The 25,223-nt window shown below is 31.3% G+C and overlaps 1 protein-coding gene across 13 annotated transcripts in view; it reads right to left on the reverse strand.

The window, feature by feature from the left end:
- LOC146529629 (zinc finger protein castor homolog 1-like) overlaps nt 1-25,223 on the reverse strand; it is a 78,536-nt gene that overhangs the window by 27,772 nt on the left and 25,541 nt on the right. For 10 of the 13 annotated variants that reach the window (XM_085201489.1, XM_085201487.1, XM_085201484.1 and 7 more), the window contains exons 2-6: nt 2,318-2,400; nt 928-1,837; nt 634-793; nt 386-518; nt 154-258 (exon numbers count right to left, since the gene is read on the reverse strand). In XM_085201489.1, coding sequence (XP_085057615.1) covers nt 154-258; nt 386-518; nt 634-793; nt 928-1,795 — 1,266 coding nt within the window. In that variant the 5' untranslated portion in view covers nt 1,796-1,837; nt 2,318-2,400. The remainder of the gene's footprint in view (nt 1-153; nt 259-385; nt 519-633; nt 794-927; nt 1,838-2,317; nt 2,401-25,223) is intronic. The other 3 variants (XM_085201490.1, XM_085201488.1, XM_085201483.1) reach the window with 1 other exon arrangement.

Consider the following 25,223-nt stretch of genomic DNA (forward strand, 5'->3'; position numbering starts at 1 on the left):
CTAAACAAGTTAGCTCTCGACTCTATAAAATTGTTTTTTTTATTAGTTTATATTTACATATACTAGCTATTTTAAGAAGGAATTTTAATAATTTGCTTGAAATGTTAAGTATGCGAATGTCTTATTTTATTAAAAAAAAAGAACAAAACGCACCTGCATTTGCAAATTAGCGAGATCTTCCAAATTTTTTCTCATTAATATGTTTTGCTGGTCAAACTCTGACACACTGTTGCCAGCACTTGATGTTGTCGACTGTTCCTAAGACAATTTTACATATTTATCTATTTTATATATTTATAGTTTAAACATAAACTAACTATTAATATACTTATAGATTTTTTTGATATTTCTACTAACAAAACGAACTATATTTTCTTTATAATACCTGTCCATCAGTATCTCTTGAAACGCTGAGATCCAGGGTTTGTTCTCCATCATCAGAGCTGGCTTCTTCCTCCTGACCTTGAGATCTAAACAGTCTTAATGACTGTTGGTTGATTATTTGTAACGCCCGTTGTCTAAAATAAGTTATATAGGTATATATAAATTTGAAACCAGTGCAATTTACGTGATATAAAAATGTAATATGAATATATGCACAACTTTTGTGACTTTCGTATATTTAAAGGTTACCTTTGAGCTTCCAAGTCGTTGTCAGGTGTCTTCGGTGGTGTAATATTAGTGGATCCTTCATCTTCAGTAGCTGATGAGGACCTCCTGAAACTCCTGTCTGTACCATCTCCTGAATCGTGACGGCGTTTCAGGCTTAGAGGTAGCTGGGTAATTGGTTTACCTAATAAAATAAAGTTTAAAATTACTTAATAAATTATATTGCATATTTTATTAAAATTACTCAATTATTAGCTTTGTATGAATTATTGTTTTTATAGTCAAAATAAAACTTGTATTATCATGTACGTATCTTACCTTGAAGCGCTTCCAACGCGCGTATCTGCCCACTGATAGCGTCAGCAACTTCATTTGACGATAAACCATAGATTCCAAGTAACTCTTTCATAGTGTTCATTGCATAGTCCCTTAAAATCCTATTTGTAGCGTGAGATGCATCACCGTTCTGCTGGTTATCAGCTGGTTCTGATACCTCTTGGTTTTCTAGTCTCTCATTGGCGTTAATATCCTGACCTTTCACTTCATCGTCAGAGTCTGACTCCCTTCTTCTTGGAGGCGAATTCGTTTTAATCAACTGTGATATAGCAAACGGATTTTTGGCACAGAAAGTTTTATTTTGTAAATTATTAAAATTTAAAATAGTACGGTCTCTCTCGGCATCCTGGTTCATTTGTAAGCTATGTATATATGAACGCTGAAACGAATCTACCTTTTTGTCTTCTGATAAACTATTTTGATAATTCGTATCTATATTTTCATTAGAGTCCGTACTCAGTCTTCTGCTTAGATCGACGGCACCCCCTTTTAAAAGACTAAAGTTCTTAACACCTATTTTAGCATAAGTTGTTTCACCCGTTTCATCCTCCGCAGCCTGCTCTGGAGTTGTCCTGTCATTGCCATTTAAAGGCCTGTCTGTTTCACAGATTCCTCCATTGGAATCATCTGAGAACGTAGTTGCATTGGGAGCACACCTGGGCTTAAAATTCTTTCGCTTATTTCTTTTTGGCATATTGTAATAGGGAGACATATCAGTGCTGTGCTCTTCTTGATGGTCAGAGTTCTCGGTGTTCCAGGTTCCTCCATGGTGAAGATACAAAGGTTCTTCCGGTCCAGGCTGCAGTCTTTCGTGTATCGATTCCTGGTGTGCTGCCATCGCAGTAGTCATTGCTCTTGGACTCTGATTACCACGACTTGAAGCAAGTCCGACCTACAACAATACAAATTGGTCACTTTCATAAGATTATAAACAATCAAATTAAAATTCAACACATTTTAGCGTCCAATAATAACAGTGATTCATTTTGGTTCCATTTAAATGGAGACAATGTATCGAGAAGAAACAATGGTCTTTTGTTGACAAAGATTAGCTGAATACTGTAGAATGTTTTGATTTCGTTTTTAAATTTTCACTCTGTTGTTTGAAAATAATTATTTTATCGATTGGAGTCAACGATACGGACCAGAGGTTATTAACTTTGACATTACAGTACAGTACAGTTTATATAGATGCGAAAAAAATAATTGGTAAAGCAATTAAATTGATAACGATATCATATAAACATTTGCGGGATATGATCCCGTGTCCTCTTTGCAACTCAACCTACGAAATTAAGATTATTTACTCAACAATTAAAAATTAAGAATTATATTAGAAAATAAGTAAGTAGATATGTGTGTATTTGCGTACCCAGGAATTATTGTTTCTTTCCGTTACATCCTAGTTGGCTTCATAAATAATTTGTTCAGTCTTCGATCAGCCAACAGAACGACCTGGAACAAGCAAAAATTATTAAAATTAATTAAAAAATGTACTTTCCCACGGAACAGATTAATATTTCTTAAAAACGATACAATTTGGTAATCACGTATTAGAAATGATGTGGCCATATAATTATGCTAGTTTGGTAATTCTATACTATTACAAGCAACATTGCTCCGAGATTAAACGTGAATAGATCGGCCAAAGAATTTGAAACTGTAAAAAAATCTACCAACATGCCAGTTTCGCGTAAACCGACACCAGACAAAAAATCCACTCAGTTTTCTACGCGAATTGACGTAATTCGATGGTAATTTAAATATAATTATACAAAAAATATATACAAGTATCACGCATCGATCAAGTTGCTATGAAATTAATTATATTCAACATATTAGATCTATTTTCGAGAAAACGAGATTGTTACGAGCGAGGCGAGGAAAAAAAAACGTGTATTCATGTTGAAATTGGTAACATTGGTGTACAATTACTTATTAAAAACTTATATAGCGGCCTTCGGTTTATAATCAAACTTATCTTTTTCCGTTTTTACTTCGCCAAGACTTTATGACCACAGAATTTTATCTGTGGTTTTGTTTTGTAAATAAATACAATTTTAATGTAATAGAAACGTAATTGATTTTAAAGTATTTCTATGAATATAAACTTCTAAAAAAGTTTTAAAATATAAAAAAAAAACCGATTTACCTATAAGATTGTTTTTGTATTTAAAAAAAATACTAACACTATACTGTATATAACTTAAAACGTCTATCTTTGGCATAATCAAGAAAAAAAAACAATAATTTTTGTGTGTTTCGTGTTTTGAGTGTTCGTTAAATATTTAATAAATCATCGTTCCAAGTAAAGAATAAACTATTAAATGAAAAAATCGCCGAATCTTGACTTACGTTTTGTTGCTTAATTTAAGTATGATTGTATGTACTTATTTAATTTTGACGTCACTTTATCAGTTTTCCTCAATCTATTTTAAAGGTTATACGAGTATATAATTAAAATGTTATTGCTATATTATTATAAGGATTAATATAAATAATCTTCTAATTATCGAGACATTGCATATTGGGTAGGGGAAATCAACGTTTCAATTTTACCAGTTCCCAGAGGGAGGAAATGAAAATAATTCATTCCCCTAAATGGGAGTCGAACCCCACAATCATCACGTTTATTTTCAGAAGCTATGTTGCTGCGCCATGAGGATCTCAAAAATAAATGTAAAAACAAATGTTTAAAATGTAAAAAATATATAAACGTAAGAAATTTTCAGTCATTACAATAAAATGTATGTAAAATGATAAAATTCCACTATATATAAATATATTTATAATACTTAAAGCACACACCTGAACTTATAAAATCATTAATAAAAATAAAGCTTAAACGATCCATTGTTTCTTAGAAAATTGTGACGGACATGTTGACATTCATACGTCGGTGAAACCTCGCTGTGACATGTATCGACTGGGTTTTATCGTTATATGTCAATCGTTGTAAGTTTTTGGTACCTGTTCTGATAACATTTATCCTTAGGATATGAAGCAATTAATGTAAAGTAGATCCGTTTAGGATTTTTATAGTTTTTATGTTCATACATTTAGGTTGAGGACGTCGTGACGCAGTCGGACGGTTTCTTAGTGGACGCGATGGTCGTGGATTTAATTCACGCTAGAAGGAACTAATTATTTTCTTTTTTTTTCCCTTTCTCTATATTTTGTTCTAGTGTTAAAAATAAATGTGAGAAAATAATCATTTAAGTTAAATTTCAACAGATTGTTAAGGCTTTTGTTAAATTGTTTCATACTGCTTATAACGAATTATTTGTTATCTATAGAATACAATCATGTTGCAATCAATGCTTAAAAGTTAAAGAATTTTATTGTCTTAGAACAAAAAACGTATTTGGCATTATCTTTTACTTGGGCATTATGTAAAGTGCAAAAGGTCAACAATGTTAATTAAAGTGATGAAATTATTATTGGTATTACTTAATATTAGTTAGTATTACTTAATTATTACTGTACTTATTTTTTTTATTAATACAATAAATTTTGTTTTGACAATACAATTGCTATTGTGAATTAACCTTTATAATGTCATTTTTATTTTTTTTTATACTTAAAAAAGAATATATACAATATCACTTTATAAATCAGGTCCAAACTGCTAAAAGTTTAAAAATAAATAAGTATACGAAATGCTTATTTCCTATATATTCATGTTTATACCAAAAAAGCACAGATTACAGTAAAAAGTTCTTTAATTTTTAAAGCTTACTAAATATTTTATGGTAAAATTGTTTCTTTTAAGTTATTTCCGTATAAAGGTCAATTTTTTACGAGTTGAAAATAACAGCCACATCGACATTTAATGCTGTATGAAATTGTTATTTGCCAAGAATTATGAAGAAGTCAACAGATTAATAAAGCTACGTCCATCCAGTATTTAGTGATACCATAAAAATAAATGCTTCATTCTTCGATTATGTTCATAACGTGAATGTAAGGGGCAGGTTAAAATTTTATTAAATCGTAAAAAGCGATTTACTGTCGAGAAACAATAATAAAATTTATGTTGCCCAAAATTCTTATGAAAATTAAACAGAAAACCTACGTATTAAGCCACTTCCGTCGTCCTTCGGCCATCTTGTCCGCCATATTGGACCCGATCAATATTAATAATGCGCTCGCGCATGTAATTGTGACGGTTTTATTGTTATTATTGGATATTGTTTGGACCAAGGTTGCCGCAAAAAAGGCATGTTTAACATTTATGGAGTTGGTTAACACGTTTAAGGATTTACTTGGCTCATGGTACGTGTTGAGGATAAGGTGTCCCTTTGATTTGTAATTTGTACCACGTAAACGATAATATTAGCAATAGAACTAACCAATAAATAATGGACACAGATGGTGTTTTTAAATACGAGATCTTTTGAATACTTAATTACTTCAATTAATTACTAAGAAGTAAGGTTTCAATTTCATCTTATCACTATAGGATGCGTGTGCTGCATTCCCGCATACGTGCAGACCTACCACGATCAACTATTTCTAAAATGTACCTACGCACAAATCAGCGAATCGACTAATCGCTGTAACTTAACACCGCATTATAAACGTGGAACTGTTATTGTTATATTAAGAGGACCTTAAGTTTCTTCTTAGAATAGCTCTCCATATCAAAACAATTTTGACTTGACACTTATAGTGGAAACAAAAGAATCTAGATTTTAAGCTTAAGATGTTTAAGTCGAAATTTCGATATTTTTGATACTTGCCCATTATTGTAATAAAGATTTGGATTTAATGTGAAACTTTAGAAATTGGAACGCATGCGTATACAAACGTATGTAGAGCTTTTCGCCAAATTAATTATATATTTTAATAGCTAATTGTAAAGCGTTATATTGCAATGTGGGTTTTATTGCAAGCGTTTAACATCGCGTCTACACGCAGGTGTGCTGCTTATTTTTATAGTTACAAGGAAAACTTCATTTGAAATTCTTGTGATATTATTAATATATTTTAGGTACATTATTATTAGATTACGTCACGATTAATGTTTATAATAACTATCATGAATCTCTTAAATGTACTGTTTATTTTACTGGCGACCACCAAATAGTTCGTCTTAATTCTTTTTAGGAATTAAGATAAGCTAGCTCGAAGCTAGACGCTTACTCTGCCGTATAAAATACAACATTTCTTATAACAACATACTCGACAAATTCCTTTCATAAAAATTCCTATGGCATTAATACAAAAGCATATACAATTTCATAAACAAATCCAGAATGTTGCTGAAATATTATTTATAATATAAATATTTATGTGTCCGCTAACATAAACGTTCAAGTATGTGATAAACAATTCCTTTCATAAAAAGATTAATCAAAAGAGGTCCGATCACGTGTAATAAAAAAAAAATAAAATCCTGGTCGAAAATGAAAAACGAAGGCAGTAGTCGGCTATAAAAAAAGAAATTAAAAATTCAAATAAAAGAATGGATTCCTTAAGATAATGCTTATTCATTCCACATTTAAAATCAAATTTTCAAATAAAGGCGAGGCGGCCGATCGAGCGCGACAGAGCGAGATGGACGTATCCACTTGGCTGGAGAAAGATAGAGATAGATAGCGTATTATGATTGACAGCTGAGAACGGTTAGCCTTGAAATATTTGAAACATTATATTATTATGAAGTACACTATCTTCGTTCAACACACGAGCAAAGTGGCCGTTCGCATAGACAAAGTAAAAGCTCGATAACGAGCTTTTTATTGCTCACATCTGGTGGCCTCAGTTTATTTTCGATGGAAATGATATACCGATACATTTCCTTAATATTTCAATATTTATTTATTTAAGTGATTTAATGTAATGTAATAAAATTTAACATAGTTAAGTCTAAATTTATGCAAATATTTATTATATTTACTAATGCCATGTATCTTATTGTTGATGCATAATAAATGTCCGTTCAACTCTTGTGGTGATCTCTCACTACGCGTATGTAATACTCTAGACGCTCGTTTTTAGAAACGTCGAGTTTCTCCGGAACACGTTTTAAATCATAATTCGAACGCTATTTTTGAATTAGATCATTGACTTTTTACATTTTTGTTTTGTATTCGATAACTCGAGTTAGATTTCACGGTGCGTTTGTATGATTCGATTGTAAATAAAATATTAATTTGATATCGATACGAGCCTGTCGATTTTATTGGCGTAGCGGAACCGAGCGAGCACGAGCCGGTAGAATTTTTTTTTCGGAGTTTTTGCCACCGTACGTGCTCCGAGTGGTGTTGGCCTGTAATTTTACTGCTTAGATCTCCCAGTTGACAGCGTTTAATAGATTAGCTTCGGTATTCGGTACGCACAGTTAACCACTTACAATCGTTTGAGGTATGTAATCTCCATTGCTACGCTCATATGGTTAATTGTTCTATCTAATTCTAGAAGGTAGCCACGTCTTGATTGTTTTAGTTCCAATTACGTAATCGCGTGAATCATGAAGAATTTATTCAAATTCATGAATCAGATAACACGTCGACGTGTTTTTATCTGACTCAAATTAATATAATATGAAAGTCTAATTAGTTATTGAATTAATAATTATTAAAATTAACATAAGTATGTATAGCGTACTTAATATTATGTAAATATATTATATCTTATTAAATTTCCGTAAATATTAGTTTCATTGAGCATGTAAGTATACGTTCGCAATATCCGCTTCCGTGTAGAGCGAAGAAGCTACGGATTTCGTAGACGCTACGAAATTGTCAAAAAACATTGGCGAAATTTGATATTTTTATTTTTTCTTTCTATAATTATAATAAAGTCAATAACTCAATAAGCCCAAATATAAATATTTGTCTTACACAAACTATTATGAACCAATCAATATAAGTTTATTGCCTATACCTTATAAAAGCTATGAAAGCTAAATATGTCAGCAACAAATCAACACATCAACGATTTTATTCACATGTAAGTGTTTAAATATTCGAGCAGCTAATCTGTTTTATCGGCGACTTTACGGCCTGTAATGACCACTTGTGGACCGTAGAGCGGCCGCGGGCTCGTGCTGCCTTTTTTTTAAATACTTAAATTGACATTTCGATGACCCGTGACATATAAAGGGACCTTTTTTTAAGAGATTTATTATATTGTTTTAGTGGTTGAGCGATTAGCGTTTTATCGATTTCTGATTATATGATAAAAAATATCGATACGTATGTATTAATTTAAGGAAATTCATAATTATGACCCAATGCATAAAAATTATGAACTATTTCGAGTTTATTAATTTTATACAATATATTATTACAAAATTTAGCAAAGCATTTTTGAATATGATTCAAAACAAATTTAATTGATTAAAATCGATTTTCACATTTAAAAACGTCTCTATCGGAGCGCTGCCGGTAATTTAATTAGATCAGTGCGTGGGCTGATATGTTATCTGTTTTCCATACATACGTATGTTATTAATTTCAAAACTACGGGTTTTCTGTTGATAAATTACAAGTCGCCAGCGGCGATAGTTTATGTCAATTTTGACTTAAACTTTGCCTGTCTTTCCTTGTTTATGTTAAAGTGTATAAAAATTAAATTATTGCAATGAAAATATTTATTTACGTATATTGTATTATAAGCTTAATTTTCGGTTTATTGATTTTTTTCAAAAGTGGCCTGGTGAATTATTTTTGCAATGTTTTTATTTATTTAAGGACAGTAGTTTTTAATATTTTAACTTTTAAAAGTTTTTTAATATATCAATAGATTAAAAAAGACCTTTATTTTTACTACTTTTAAGTAAAATAATAAATCAGTATTATATCTTTTTAGAAGATCCTTGATATTATAGATAAAATAAAATATACATCTACAAAAGCTCTATAACGCAGCGTCATAGACCATCAATTATTTAAAACGCGTGTAGGAAGGCAAAAGAAATTAGTCTTACGATTTTGATAGCAGAAAAAATTAATGAGCGACATTATTAAATTAACAGCTCGTATATCTAAGGCTGACTCAGATTTGATAATTGTTTAAATGGATTTATCAAAGAAAAAACGTTTTGAAAAATTTATCACCTGTCAAAGTTATTGTAGTGTTTGGAAAAATTGTAACTTTCATTCAGATTGTTTTATGCTAATTAAATGAAATATTAGTTTAGACTTTTATATTTTCATATTATTTTTTTCTTACTTTAATAATTTTGTCTAAAATCCTATAACACTTATACACGAGTCCTAAGCGAACCTTGTTTAACACAAGCATTCCCATAATAAAACAAAAGGTGATCAGAATAATTATTAAACTCAAGACCTAGAATTAAAATGCTCATTTACATATAATATTCACTTAAATAAATAATGAAATGTTAATTTTCTATCAAATGATCGTCATTTTCCTGCCATCGAAGGCCGTGATTTAAAATGCGATGGTCCGTGCATCCGCGTGCAGAATTCATAACATAAAGACTTATTGCAAGTGTCATAAGTAATTGTGCCATCGTGCATATATTGTCGTCTTTAATATTATACATATAGATAGATGTTCGTTTGTCACTATACTACTATGAAATAGAAAAATAGAAATGACTTCATTTTATATATTAGTACTTGTAAAAGTATTTTCCCGACTTCAATTGCAACAGAAATGTATTTCAAAACATAAAATTAAGAGTAACTTAGGAACCTCAAAGTATAATTATGTATTTAACCGGCACCTTAGTTGATGAGACGATTGTATAATAACTCAAACTCCATAGTTTAGTGTTAACTAGACCGGAACTACGAATTTGTAAAGTGAATATCAGATTTAGTTTAATTAATAATCATTCATCATTTTAATATTATAATTTAGATTTATGTTACCTATCATTTGAAATGACATTTAGTGGAATATTTTTTCTTACCGCTCGCTTATATGTAAATGTGGAGATGCTGTTATATATTTTTGGATTATTTATTATTATCTATATATATAAAAGGACTTGTCCTCACTGACTTAGGTAAGACGCACGCACAGTCGTAACCACTGACGGTATGGGTTGAAAGTTTGTGTGGAAAAATCTTTAAATCGCCACCGATTTTTATAAAATTTGAAATCTTCAAAATATTTTATTGAACACATGTTTTATCGTTTATTAGAATTCACCCCTAAATAAGCAGGCGAAGCTGCGCGCCTTTGCTAGTCTGTTATATATTTTTGTTTCACTAGCCAATAAAATAACGATATAATAACCAAACTCCCGTATTTAGGTTATAACAATAATTTATGCAAAACATTAATTCATTGCGTAAGTATAGACCACAAAGGACTAATTTCAACAACACTTCTGTGAGAGCTTCATTCAACATTACAATACCCGGTACCATCGCTAACGTGACCTGTTAAATGACCAGGTAACCGAAGTAGCTAGAAAGTATAATGCTGTGAATCCTTAATGCGAAACTATAAATAGATTTACTCATATATTTAATAAATGTACGCATCTTTATAGGAAGTATGAAGAATAATTACTAATAAGTTCTTGTTGTAAAGTTAATTTGGGAGAATGAAATGAGAATTTTTCGTTTTGAGATATGATGTAGAGACACATCATTCACGTTTCCATTTTTACGTTATTTTATTGAGAGAGAATACTTGAGATTTTTTAAATTTTTTTTTTAAGAAAAATATTTTAGATTAAAAAATTACCCTAAGCAAAAAATTAGGTTACGACCATCATTCAGACACTTGCAAACATACATTTTTACAGGTTCTATAAAACAATAAGAAGAAAATTAAAAAAGCTTTAAGGTGGTAATACAAGTTTGTTTATTAAATTAAATATCTATTAAGTGACATCACCGTTAATCATTACTTCTTTTAACTGAGTCATGACATTTATTCACTATATTTTTGCTAGTGCGACGTGAAGCTTTGACAGTTTGGAAGAATGTTTATTTAACGCAAGTATTTTACTTGAGCTTTCTGTAGGTACATAAAGCTCAAATCATGATTTTTAATTTTAGGAAAAAATTATGTTGTAATGTAATTAAGAAAAAACAAGGTTATTTTATATTTTTTTCTTTTCTTATAAATATGTAAAAATTATGATAACATTGTCAATTAATACAATATTCAAATCCGCAACTTCCATTATAGTAAACAGTTCCGGTCACTAAACTTTAAGATAAATTATATACCTAGAATTGGAGATTTGATAAATTAAATATCAGAATACTACTTATAAAATTTTAGATAAAAAATAAAATAAAATATAACTTATTACAAATTTCCATATCCGTATAGACTAATACGGCTATCACGAGCTGTCAAACAACTGGTTTATTACCAAAGTACTCACCTCCGGTTATAAATTCGATCGTTTCAACTATTACTTGTCTAATCTTAGGGAAAGAGGCAATTCATTTATTTCTTAAATTGATTTTGATAGTCAGTATGTACTTTCAATTTCTTTTTTGTATCTACATCAAACTATGTTTATATATTTTTTGTCTGTGATACTTTTGTATTCAAATATAAACTAGCGCGCGATCTTTCATTCTTCAGCCAACTGCCATCATCGCAACTTTTGAACTCTCGTAGTAACTTACAAACCGAACAACGGATGAAGAAATTCCAAGCAAGTATTAAGATTACAATTTCGAGAGGCTAGATAATTCTGTATTAGCATACAAAGGAGAATTACCGTGCTGTGCGTCCGTGTGTCACAGTCTGTTATAAGGCCACGCCTTGTAGCTGTCATATGAACGCCTAATTAGGTAAGCGTTGGCCAACTATTAGATGTTGTGAATTAAAAAAATATAATTATAACGTATACTTTTTATTTGATGTTTACTTGTATTATTAAAATTGGCTTAATTGTAAAAAACAATAAAAAAAAATTCTAGATACTCTGTCCATGTAAAAAGACAACGACTTTTACATAGTTAAATACATTTTATATAACATATATTTATGTAAATATAAAAAAAAACAAATAAAATAATCTATGCGCCGACGTCCAACCATAAACAATGAAACTATTCAATATTTATGTAATAGAGCACCAGGAAGACATGGCGCGGTTTACTTCGAACTCTGTCATTAAATTCCTAACACTTTTCACATTTAAATTCATAAATTTCCGGTGTTAGCGTATCGTGATTGTCACACTCCTCACGTTCGACCGATTGCACACACATACACACATTCCTACAGACATACATTTTATTTGCCTAGCGACCGTTCAATTAACTGGGAGGCAAAGGCTTCGATAAATTATTAATTGCATATTTTGTTTAGTTGCCATTTCTAGGTCAGAGTTGAGCAACGTGTAAGTAAATTCCGTTTCGTAAATTATCTGTATTGATCTCTATTAAATTTAACAAAACGTTGTTCTCAAATACCAATGTAAATAGATCTTCTGAAATAGGTATTAGCTATGGATTTAAGGTTCAATATAAAACGGTCAGCATGTTTAAGTAACGAAGTACGCAACGCGAATTTCATTTTGCCACACAATAGAGCACACACGATTCCAAATTCAAATTTTAAAAAAGAACACAGCGTAGACTCGCGGCCACGCGAATTTCAAATATGGAACGCATTCTGTTCTGATTTCGTATTCTTAATTCGAATTCAATTATTATTTTCAATTACCGTGGGCCGGTCGTGAGGCGAGCGCGCCATTGTCCTAGTTTTTTTTTATTTAGTGCGAAATAGTTATCTTGTATTTGTGGAAAAACATTATACAGCCTGATAAATATAATCGACTTTGAACATGATAGTTTGGCATAGATAACTTAATTTAGTTTTATACAAGTATATTTTTTTTAATTTCCCGAAAAATAAAAAATGTAAAGCTTTAGTTAGCAGCTTTACATTTTTTATGTATAAGAATTTCAGTTGATTTTCAATGTTTTTTCTTAAATTTGAGTCTATTGTAATGATAATTCATCACGAATTAGCTAATTTTGTTAATTGACACTTATTCATTGAGAGCTTGTAGGCAACAAGTGACGTCACAGTCTAGTTTCATACATCGCACACGTTTTTCAAACAAATAGACACTTTTAGATCAAGAGAGATTAACGACCTCTGTAACCGTTCAAATTTCGCAACATTCACTCAAATTACCGGTTTAGTGGTTATAAACAATTTTTTTGTATCCACAATAGTTTATTAGATACATATTATATGGAGTAGATTAAAACATAAGATTAATATAAATTATATATGGAGATCTTGTCTGCAGCGCGATGCAAATTATTAAGTGTGTTATAAATATAGACGTAAGTGATATATTTTAAGTTACGACTTTTTTCTGTAGTTAAGAAATATATATATTTTTTTTTACAATCATAATTTTAAATGCTTCAATGTAAATGTCATTTAAATAATGACCTGTAATATATTTATTTGAAATGTCTCCACGAAATTTTATATCGATTACGATTTAATTCGATAAGTATTTAAAAAAAAAAAACGAAAAGTTCAACGACATTAAGAGTTCCCAGCCACTTGAATTTTATGAAGAAAACACTTCAAAACGCATATAACTATTTCCATACTTTAATTACTAGATACACATATAGAGCTACGCACACAGTGATATAAATGTAAGATAAACATAGGGCTGGCATCTGTTTTGAAGATTTTATTTAAGTACGTGAATAATGATTATTAATTTGGTTTCTTTCTTTTTCTATTACACGGAAATGGAATAATATATTTAAGCTTTTGTAAAAAAAAGCTATTATTATTATACTACAAGTATACTATATTCGCATATAAAGTTATATTAGTATAGTAGTTAAATTAAAGAAGACAATAAAGAATTTAATTAAACATGTTTTATATATAATGAGATAGACATATCATTAAGTATTATGAAGTAAGACTGGAAGCAGCCCTAAAACATATGGCTTTTTAAACGCAGTTGTTTAAGCTTGTTGAATGCATTTAGTTATATTGGCTTACTTTACACAAAGCATGCCTTTTATGAGAATATATTAGTATAGATACAGATACATAATTGATATACAACATTTAATTTATTTTAATGTATAACTGTAGTATAATAGAAATAACAAATATATTTTTGATATTAACTTTTATTAAGAATCGATAATTAAAAAGTAATTAAGCATCTTATTGTACATACTATCGTTTTTTTATATTTAAAATATCATTACGCATCCTAATCAACTCAACAAAAACATCGCCTCATTAATTCAAACAATAGCCTCCTAGAGTGAAAAAAAATTAAAGTAATTGCTTATTGTGCTATCTGTGGAAACGTTACTGGCAACACGCGCTACCAACAACAAAAAAGAACTCGTTCGATATTCAAATTGGTTAGGAATTTGTATACGCGATTGTCATTGGTTGACAATCAATCATTATAGTTTTTGAAATTCGAATTCCTTCGCGTTTGATTCGATCAGTTCGAGCGCACGAGATGTATATAGAGATATAATATTATATTTTTTCCATGGCATACCAATCAAAATTTTAACGGTAGCATTATTAACAATCTAAAGGTAATTGAAAATATAGTTTCCTGATTTAAAAAAAACATTAATTAAATAATTACACAGCAAATATCTACGAAATGTTATAAAATATTAAAGTATCACTATTTACACACCTAAGCCAGTAAAAACAATATCTACGCGTCGAGAGCCCTTCTTAATATTATTTTTATAACTAAACCCATATATTCAAGTGTAGAGTCAAACACTTAAGAAAATTTGTAATTTTTCTTGATTTCGAAGTATTGACATAAAGATTTGGAAGTAAAGTAAACATTACTTGTTTATATTATGACTATAGATAATAAATATAATGATATGTATCTGACAATGTTTCTCGATATTACTTAAAGCGTATACTTTGTCAAAGCTCAAATGAAACCAAAGAAGAAACCTTGTGAGAAGAATTTTGTGAAACTTCAGTCAGTCCTCTGACACAGAGTATCTACCATCTTAAATTATTGTTTTTAATTATGTATACGATAAAGTCATCATTAACGATAAATTCAAAATAAAACAGTCATCAAATTCCAAAGTTCTACTAGAATTAGGGCTCCAATCAAAGCAAATTGTTTAATAAAAATAAATGATAAATAATAAAGCTACAAAAGCAATTTACCAAAAAACATATTTCTTAATGTTTATTGGAATAGAAACAACCAAAATTGCACCGACATTACAAGTATAATAAAAAAAAAATACAAAATGTTCGTAATTATGTATCGTTTCACACAGATCGCGTTATCTCGAGACGTAATAGTGGATATTACTTTGAAGCTTGTTTACACGATGTCGGATGGATTTTTTTTGGGAATTTATAAAAAATATTTATGAAAAAAAATATTCTATTAAATATGATTATAGTTAAGTAATTGTTGTTAAGTAATCAACAAGTTGTTTTTTTTTCTGCACAAATTATTTTGTATTTTTTTAAGCTTCACGCCGTATTCAGCCAGCATCCCGCTCGTAGCACAGTAGGAAGAGGGAACTTGGGAACCTAGTGTTATGACACGCCGAACTTCTTAAAACACTTCTGTTGCCCACTTTGAGTGGCGGAACTCAACGCCGCGTTTTGCCTATATAATATTCTTTAAAAAATCCACCCAATTACTTACCATATAAAACCAGGAAAACCTATCTAAATATCTATTTACCAATATTTACCGTTAAAACATTTACCATCACACCTCAATGTGGACTGGCCTTAACTTTTTTTAACGTCTCAACATAATATAAACTGGCACAACAGTTTTCCATCAAACCGAAATTTCTAATCGGATTCTGACATAAGAATTTAGAGCGAAGTATGTACCGTAAGTGCCTGAGGCATAGTTGTTACATGTTATGTTGGCTACACATGGACCAATATTGGTATATTGGTAGGCTCTACAAACACCATACTGTTTAATAGATTGGTATATTGGCCCAATATTTGAACTGCAACTAGCAATATAACGTAACTCTTTATGAAGTGAGATTGTAATTTAAATAAGTGTTTTGAATTACACTATCACCATTCTTTGTTGTAATTTGAATGTTATTTTTTGATAAAACTTTTAATTATGGGGTTTTAGGGTTTAATATGGTAATAAATCTTATGCATTGGAGACTAATAGAGTGTACTATGATTGTAATTAATAAAATATATTATACCTGCAAAAATATTGTACTTCCTCGATTCCCTTAATTAATTAATAGCCGCTAAATATGGTATCAGAAAAAAAATATTACATAAAACAAAAGTATTAATATCGAATGTTTGTATTTTGGTTCTAATATGTGTAATATTTGCTAAGATATTATAATTTACCGATACTAGAAAGATTGCTATTTGCACGTGACCTCTGTGGTCGAGGGCAACTCAGTTTTGCTTATTAGCCTGGCACTAATAAACATTTTTAAATTAACAAATAAAACTAAATAAACAACACAACTTTATTAGGAAGCAATTGAGGGTTAACGGGATGGTAGTGTGTTCGATTCCACCTCGAGGATATGCCCAAAATATTTTTAGCCATTTAATACAGTCTCTAAAATAAGAGGAAAGTAAACAACAGTGATGTATCACTAACTACTTTATAAATCAAATTCGAGTGAAAATGTTCAAAAAAACTTAAATATTGACATGCTTTTAGTGATAAAGATAAAAAATGTAACCATCGCTTTTTAAATTGGCATTAATCGACTCATTTACATTAATATTAGACGTCGGATTCATATCTGTTGATACTATAAAAGTCCATTCGATTACTTTTTATATTTATTGAAGTTTTGTTTACGCTGTACCATAAATAATTAAATATGCAAATAAAATATTTATTTTTATATTGAAGCCCACGTGGCGCAGTGGGAACGAGGCTGTAAGCTCGACGGTAGTAGGTTCGATTCAATATTTAATATTTTCTGTCATAACTTTCTTTCTTTTTTCTATATATTTATTCTAAAAGCTCATTTAGAATAAGCTTTACAGATACGTCGTACACTGGATAATCTCTGAAATATTTATTGAATGGGAAGTGAGCCCACTACCTTCATTCACAACCAGGCATATTATCACCGTGTTACAACGACCGATTCGTAATTAAACAATAATAGTAAATTAAAATTGATTAACATCAGATATTTCTCGAGTAGGTAGATATAGTCAATTAATTATATGGTTTCTGGGTAAATTGTTTTGTAACATTGAATTATTTGTGTAATAAATTTAATTCAACAATATCTTGTAGTTTGAAATTATATTGGTATATCTAACAAAAATCCCTACATTCGCGTTTGCTTGCCGTGTTTGAGCACGTGGTGTACGGATAGCAGTGTGAAATATTTATGTCATTTGTATGTAAATTAATGGAATGGTTAATATATTTGTGATAATGGATTTACTCAAGAATATTGATTTTTTTTTTTAGAAATAGTTGAGTTTATTTTTTTTTTTGAGTTTTTTTTTGTTTATAGACAAGAGTATTAAATCACTCCGTGTTCCATATTTTATTCATTGATTAGACATTACGTATTAAAATAAAAATAAACCCTCCAGGCGATCATTGAATTCAAAACTATCATATCTACAATCGGACACTAACCAATATCTAATGACCTGAAATCCCCTAACCGCTTCTCTCTTTACCTATTGTCCTTTTAAATACTTTCTAAACTAATAAATAATATTGAGACACTTCCACTTCCACATCCACATCCATATCACCTTCTCCATCACCTATGGATATCACGATCTAAGTAACGTTACTTGTCACGTCAACAAACAAACATACGTTTGATCTATGCTAAACCGAACTGGTGTGATCGATCCTGACGTCGCATGAAATTAATTAACTGATGCAACCTATAGCTTGCCCAAGATTACAGCTTAAAATAACCAGTCGGACAATCCGTCAGCTTTGGATTCTTGTATGACAGATAAGTGATCTATTTATACGAAACGGCAAAACAATGGCGGAGATAAAATGTGAAATTGGTCACCAAATCTTTTTCTATCGATCGCACTTAATGTAATTAGTATTAAAATGATAATATATGTAATCTTATTTTCCATATACTTAATTTTTTGTTATAATCGTTAACTTATTCTAACTAGAAGACATTTCTAACAAGACATTAGACACTGTATTTGTTACTCTACGGCAGTCGTATCGTGGTAGCTGCCGACCGTACCAATCGTTATCGGAGTCGTGCATCAAAGTTAGCATTATTTTGAGAAGTAATTATTAATGTAAAGTCGGTTACCGAATTTCAGGTCGTTGCAGCACAGGCGGACCCCCCTTCCCCTCCCCTCCCATCCGCCGCCCTCCCGCCCCTCCTCTCTCTCCGCCACGGTACAATCAACTAATGAATAATAGAAAAGTGGTTTGTTCAAGTAGCTGATATGGACCGCAGATAAATGATGAATGCGTTTTCGGTAGAGATTTTTCTTTTTGAGTAATTATCGATTGTGTGTGCTCACTTTCTTTAAGGCGAAGCGTCGATGTTTTTTTTGTGCTTATGAACAGACGCCGAGCAAGGCATGAAACTCGATCGCAGTTCTGAACGCCGTCTAATCTTTGTCAAAATTTTGAGAATTTCAAAGCTGTATACCTCTAATGGGGAGAAGTAAATGTTTTCATGCGTATATACGAAAGATAATAACCGGCAGAAAAACCCGAGTAGACGATGATTTCGGTAAAGAATTCAGCGCTCAACGTGCTCGTCCACTTTATTGGGAACTCCGACGTAAATTTGACAAAAGAATTTTATGAACGTATAAATTCGAGATGTCGGTGCCCGTCATCCGATCGGTACACTTTAATACTTGGCTCAGTTTCGCAGAAACATCAGCTTTTTGCGTTCAGAGATCGCAACTCGTTCAATTACAGACAAAATTAATGATTGAACACATTTTATAGTTATGTGTGTTTGTACGCACACACGTCCACGTTATAGAGGCAGGATCTTACAATAGGATTACATCGCCATAAATGGATCGGAATAACCAGTTATGACCGCTTATGATACTCCTATGGGTTGCTTAACATTTTTGTACCTTTTGTTTCGAATAGAACTGTGTTCTTGCATTTTAATTTAGGCTTAGGGGCGTATAAATGGAATGTATGCATCCTGAGCCTCGCGAGCGCATTGTATCGCCGGCCTGACTCGCGCTTAGTCCTGGCTGCGGAACTTCTGAGCACGTCCGGTTGATATCACGAATTATATTAACTGTAAACTCATTATCGGCAATAATTAGAACTATTCGATCTGACATCTAAACTTCGCTCCGCAAAAACTTTTCGGCAAAAAATATCTTAATCACGATGCGGAATGAGCAACGCAAATTGAAAAACCAACGACTATTCATATGGATGTACCGATTTATCATAATCCTTTACGTACAAATATATTCAAAGTTATGTCAGTAATATAAAACCAGTCGAGTAAAAAAACACCGAATTCTTAAAACGCGATTGAGCGGCGCGATTTTAGTTGGAAGCGGGCTATTATCAATCTTTGTAAAGATATAAAATTACTTAACGATATTTTACAACCATTTATTCCTCTTTTATGGATTACCAGACCATTAAGAGGCAAACGGAAGCACAACAGCGGAGTATCTAGTCGAAATAAATTTTAATAAACCATGTGAATGGGAAATAAAAATGAGTACATAAAGACCGGAGTCCGGAGCGAACGGGTCAATATTAAAAAATTAGGAACAATTCAAATCAAATTCGAATTCTAGTTAGAGAAGGACGCTCGTAGGGTTGATGACCCGTTGAAATGTCAGCACACGCTCGTCTCGCTCGCGCCTCGCGCCCTCATATATTGTTATCGCATTCTATGAGATGTTGATCTTGATACGTCACATTTTTAATAAACGAACTCCGTATGACATGGCGCACGGAAATTCGTTCCAATGATTAATATGGCCGCCGCTCGCGTATACGAAACTAATACTTTGTTTTTAAACGTTATTAGAAATATTGATAGTTTCATGTCATTGCTCGTGTTTGTGATCGCCCGATAAACGATTGTTAGATAGAAAGTCTGTCGGCTATAGAATTGAATGCATGAGAGAGTAGACAATATGTAGGCAGCGAACGCAAAAAATACAGTTCGACTATCATTGTATCTTATTTGTATAAACGTCTATGTGATTATTTGTTTCAACTTTTTATTTTATGTGTGTGTATGTATGTAGGTATGTATCTACGTACATCTGATAAGCAGTTAAGTTACCAATCATTTTGCACGTTCCAACGGCTATTAATTAGGACGTTTCTTGCGCTCGAAAGAGTTTAATAACGTAATAATCTTGTCGCCTTTGGCATTTTGGGCTATTCAAATTCCTATTTAAATTTTGACATTAATAAGTATAGCAGACGGACGGACGAAACGAATGAGAAACGAGCGCGGTGATCCAACAAAAACCTCGTACTACACTAGGCATCACACTGCGCCGCGTTTCATTACAACGGAAATAAAAAAGTTCATATTTGACGTTTAACAAATTGTTCCTTTTTCAAATCGACCAATGAGACCATTGTATTCATTCCTAATGGCATGTTCTATTTTCAAATCTCATTCTCTTTTCAAATCTCACTCGCCTTTCAGATTCATTCGAATTTGGAATGTGTTGCGTTACATACATTTTCCCACACGTCTCTTTTTTTGAACTGTTTGTCTTGTAAATGAGTTGATTAATAGGACGTTGCGCTAATGCTGATTGTTGTTCAAGTGTGACCGACATTATAACTACAGCTTAAAACTACACTTGACACCGTCTAATGTCGTGAATTAAAATATAAAGCGCTCTCTTAGACTATACCTATATAGATACATAACGCGTAAAGGTTGAAAGGGATTAGCGCTTAGGTAGTAAATACTTTAAGGGTGATCAAATAATACTCGATGTCATGTTTTAGAACGAACAAACAGCTATCGGCATTAAAGTTTTAATCTGAAATATCCATCTGTAAAATTTCCGAAATGGCCAAATGTCATGTATCTAGTGGTGCGGGAGATATTGCTGAAATGCATAAACATCAAAGGGGTTTTTGTTGGAAAAAGATTTAAAATTGAAGGGCGCGTCCCCATAGGCAAAATGGCGTCCGAGATTATAATAACGATTTTAAAGTCCCCTTCGGTTTTTTATTTTCTATTTTTTGGAAGGGTTGTGATGTAAGTGGACGCGGGGTCCAATGGAAAACTTTGAGCTAACACAGTTTCTAAAGTAATAAACAAAAATTTGGCTATCGTTGCGTTATGAAATGATCGTTCCGTTGTAAAGTTGGTAAAATTAAAAATTAATTTGGCTTTACCAATCTTCCATAGATTATAATATTTTACAAGTAGCATCTTACTTTGTGCACTCAAACAGTTCAGTCTGTTGCGTCGTCTATAAAACCGACTAATCCACAATGGGTTCGTTCAATTCAAGACCAAATCTGTAGCAATTGTGAGACGCTTTATCAATAAACATAAAAATCGAGGAAGTCACCAATTTGCTTGTTCACCATAGGATACACAAATTACACTTCTATTCTTGAAGCCTTGAAGTTCACTTTACTCTTGATATTGTTTCGAAGGGACAATTATTGTTATATTTTCTGGTAACCTACGTTTGGAGGACTGGTCCTTATATTTTGGTAGCCCGCATTTAAATTTAGATAGATTTGACTTTTAGTTTGAAGTTCACTGTTGAAAATGGAGAAGCAAAAACAAATTATTGTAATTTTTCTTATTATTGTTAGATAATATAAATAAAATATCTTATAGAGTACACTGTAGTGTTTAAATTAAACATTTAAGTATAATCCATTTTTTTATGTAATATAAATTATTATTTTAATATCTATAGGTGAAAATATCTAAGTTACATTATTTCTAAAGATAATAAACTTTAAAATACGAAATATTTTTTTGCTTAAACTTATCTTCATATAAAGACAACACTATCTAAATATATAAAAAAAATATATATAAATTCAATAATTAATAACGCAATTAAATCAAAAATTAAATTTTAAATATAAATAAGTATTCAATAGCAGCTTATTGTTTTTGGACTTGGTAAAGGAAGTGCAAAGCCTTGTAGTGTTTAGCATTAAAGGGTACTTGATCCGCAAAGTTGTTTTTGGTCACAACCGTTATATTATACGGTTATTAAATGATAACATTCTTATAAGACGACGGCTTAAGTAATTGCTTTATCTAATACTCGTGAGAAGATATAGAGTAAGTTTAAAATATTAACATTTTCATTTTAAAAGAAGGATAAATCTCTAATAAGACGTTCTCGATAGCGGAAACCAAGTTTGCACTTTGTTTAACTAGTCTAAGGAAGCCAACATATATTCTCACTAAGTGTGAGCTTACCCCTTATTGGATTTGAAGCTACGACCATCGCTTTGGCAATATCAACAAAAAAGCTAGACAAGTGAACACAGTACATTCAGTTTATGTTATTAAACGGATATTGTCATAGCGTTCCAATTTCAAATTAAAAAAGAACAATCGGGAAACGCCAGCACGTCGCGGCGATAACGCAACGGATTCGAAATTTTAAATAGTTCCATATTCAAACGATTTCAAATATGGTCGGGCGATTGTTTCCCGTTTTCGCCGGCAGTTTAGTCCGAGCGATGGTTTTTAATATGCGGGCTACGCAGTTATTGAAGTTTCACAATAGCAATATGGCTACTAGTATTACTTATAAGTTATAACTGGTCGTGGACTTGTGACAATTCTTTTCTATAGCATAGTTGAATTATATTTAAAAAAAATATATAAAATAATAAGCTTTTATTTTTTATAAGAATAACACTTTTAGCTAATTTTTTAGAATGTAAATTGATATTTTATCTACATTTTGACGTTACGATCGATCAAATACTCGTTTTGTAAATAAGACTATAAGTAGACGTAGTGACTTTTAAATCTGACAACTTTAAAATGGAATGAAATATTTATATTTTATTAGTTTATAAAAACTAAGCCGCCAAACTTATATATTATAAGTAACGAATAGTTACTTATAATTCACTCTTTTCTAATAAGATTTACGACATATTATTTTTTTACAGCAAATGGGCACTGACATTAGACATACTCTAAAATAAACTTAATAGAAATGTCAGTGGAATTCACATTTATCTCATGCGCACGCGCAATCCAATTAGCATTTATTATGTTCGCAACATATTAGTATCGTAATTATATTATTCTCGATGAAAACGTATATATTATTCGGAAAACTCGTAGCCCATCAGTATGCAGCTCCTGGAGTCGGTTCCCGCTCACGTCTCAGTAAAATTATTCTATACGACATCAAATTTGTTATTACGACTTTCTATGCCGTTTTCGGCGTATCAAGTGACCATTATCGACCGAAAAATGTATTTTGTTACTTTTGCATAATCCGACGTTATGGTCACCATTGTATACGAATCTAGAATATTTAATAACCTTATCTAGGTCAGAGGATAATTCGTTTTAATGCAACGTCCATACATATATATACGTGTACGTAAAATCCACGGTCTAAGTAATTACTGCTGTCTAGATAGTTACTTTAGAATTGTAAAAAAAAAATGGAAAAAACACGCGATATCGAGTTAAAGTTAGCCATATATCGAGAACGAAGTATTCGCCGAGTTGGAAATATTCATTCATTATAAATGGTATTTATAAACAACTTATCTCGGAGCGTGCATTTATCAACATATCCGATTATTAAATTCCAAGTAAACTTTTTGCTAAATTACGATGGATTATTCTGTTTCTTAGTAAATGGAATCCGTATATTCCATTAAAAAGGAAATAATCACATTGTTACGAAGTATCTCACGGAGCAATCATTGGATTCGGCTTGCTCCGACTTGTTCTGACTTTTTACTTCTAAATATGGTATTCATAAAATCCTTCTCTGTTTCGTAGAAAAATACCAATGTATGGCGAATTCGTAAATAAATTTATCGTCAAAACTCACTATTTCGATACCAAAAAGAATGTAAGTTGGAGACAATCGAGTTTCCAAAATCATATTTCCTCCGATCCGGACTCAGTTTCACATAAATAATGTTAATGCGGTATAAAAGGCGTTTTTCGATGAATTTATTCCCAAAATCGTTAGCGAAAGGCTCGGGAAGTAAGTTGTTCATAAATAATTCAGACAACGAAACTCGCCGACATTCACGAAAAATAAACTTAAAAATGAAACTTTTCAAAAATGTACTGTTCAATTAACATGATCCTATATGGAGGTCATTAGCGAGGCAACATGTAACATGGACCCATACCCATCTACTGGAACATTTCCAAATTAAACTTCTAATACATCTATCTCGAACACAATTATTATTGACAATTATCTTTGATTAAAAAAAATAGATACGTTTTATGTATAGAGGCACAAAGCGGGCGAAGTGCAAGTCACTACATACGAATTACCACCGCTTTGTTTCAACTTTGAACGGACAAAAACACGATTTTTAATATCAATACATTCGCTATCGATTCTTGATTGTAATGGCGGTTAAACGTTTCATTAGTATTAATATTTTAATATATTTTTGATCGTATGGCTTCTTAATAAAGAAGATATTTCAGTGAAACAATATATATTAGTACAGACGGACGGTCGCCAGGTGTATGGATGTCAATTGTAATTGTGGACGCGTAGTCGGGTTCTAATTAAGGTGTTAATAGTATACGTAACACTACGTTTATAAAATTACCGCCTCGAAGTAACGGTGAGAATGCCTAACTAAGGGACCTAGTTAAATATATTAAAATAACTTCAACTGACTTCAAAATGTACAATTCTATTGAACTTCTTTTTAATATATTGTAGGTATACCTTTGGAAAAAAATATTTACAAAAGCTAAAATTAAAGCTAACTGGCATAGTCTACTGAAACGTAATCCTGTATACAGTCAAAACCTAAATAAATCCATATTTATATATAAAAACACAAATACATATGTCTGTATGTGAGCGTTATCCCTCAACGAGATTACGAAGGGGTGAGTCCAGTTCCATCATCAATTATTGAATGCGCTCAGCTTTCCATTTTTTAAAATAAACTCAAGGGTAGGGGACAGTAATAAAATCACGCAAGGGACGAGTTGCGATAACTTTGTTTAGAATATATTATAAAGTGTTAAATAACTATTTTTTAGGGTTTTGAAATGTAGATAAAATATGGCGAAGTCGATGAAAGTACGTGTAATGTTTACAAAAACTAACATACATATTAGAAACCTATGAGTATATTCAAATGTGTA

Source organism: Heliconius melpomene, chromosome 18 (genome assembly GCF_056956725.1).
Source record: "Heliconius melpomene rosina isolate 202511_hmr_F chromosome 18, ASM5695672v1, whole genome shotgun sequence".
Classification (NCBI taxonomy): Eukaryota; Metazoa; Arthropoda; class Insecta; order Lepidoptera; family Nymphalidae; genus Heliconius; species Heliconius melpomene.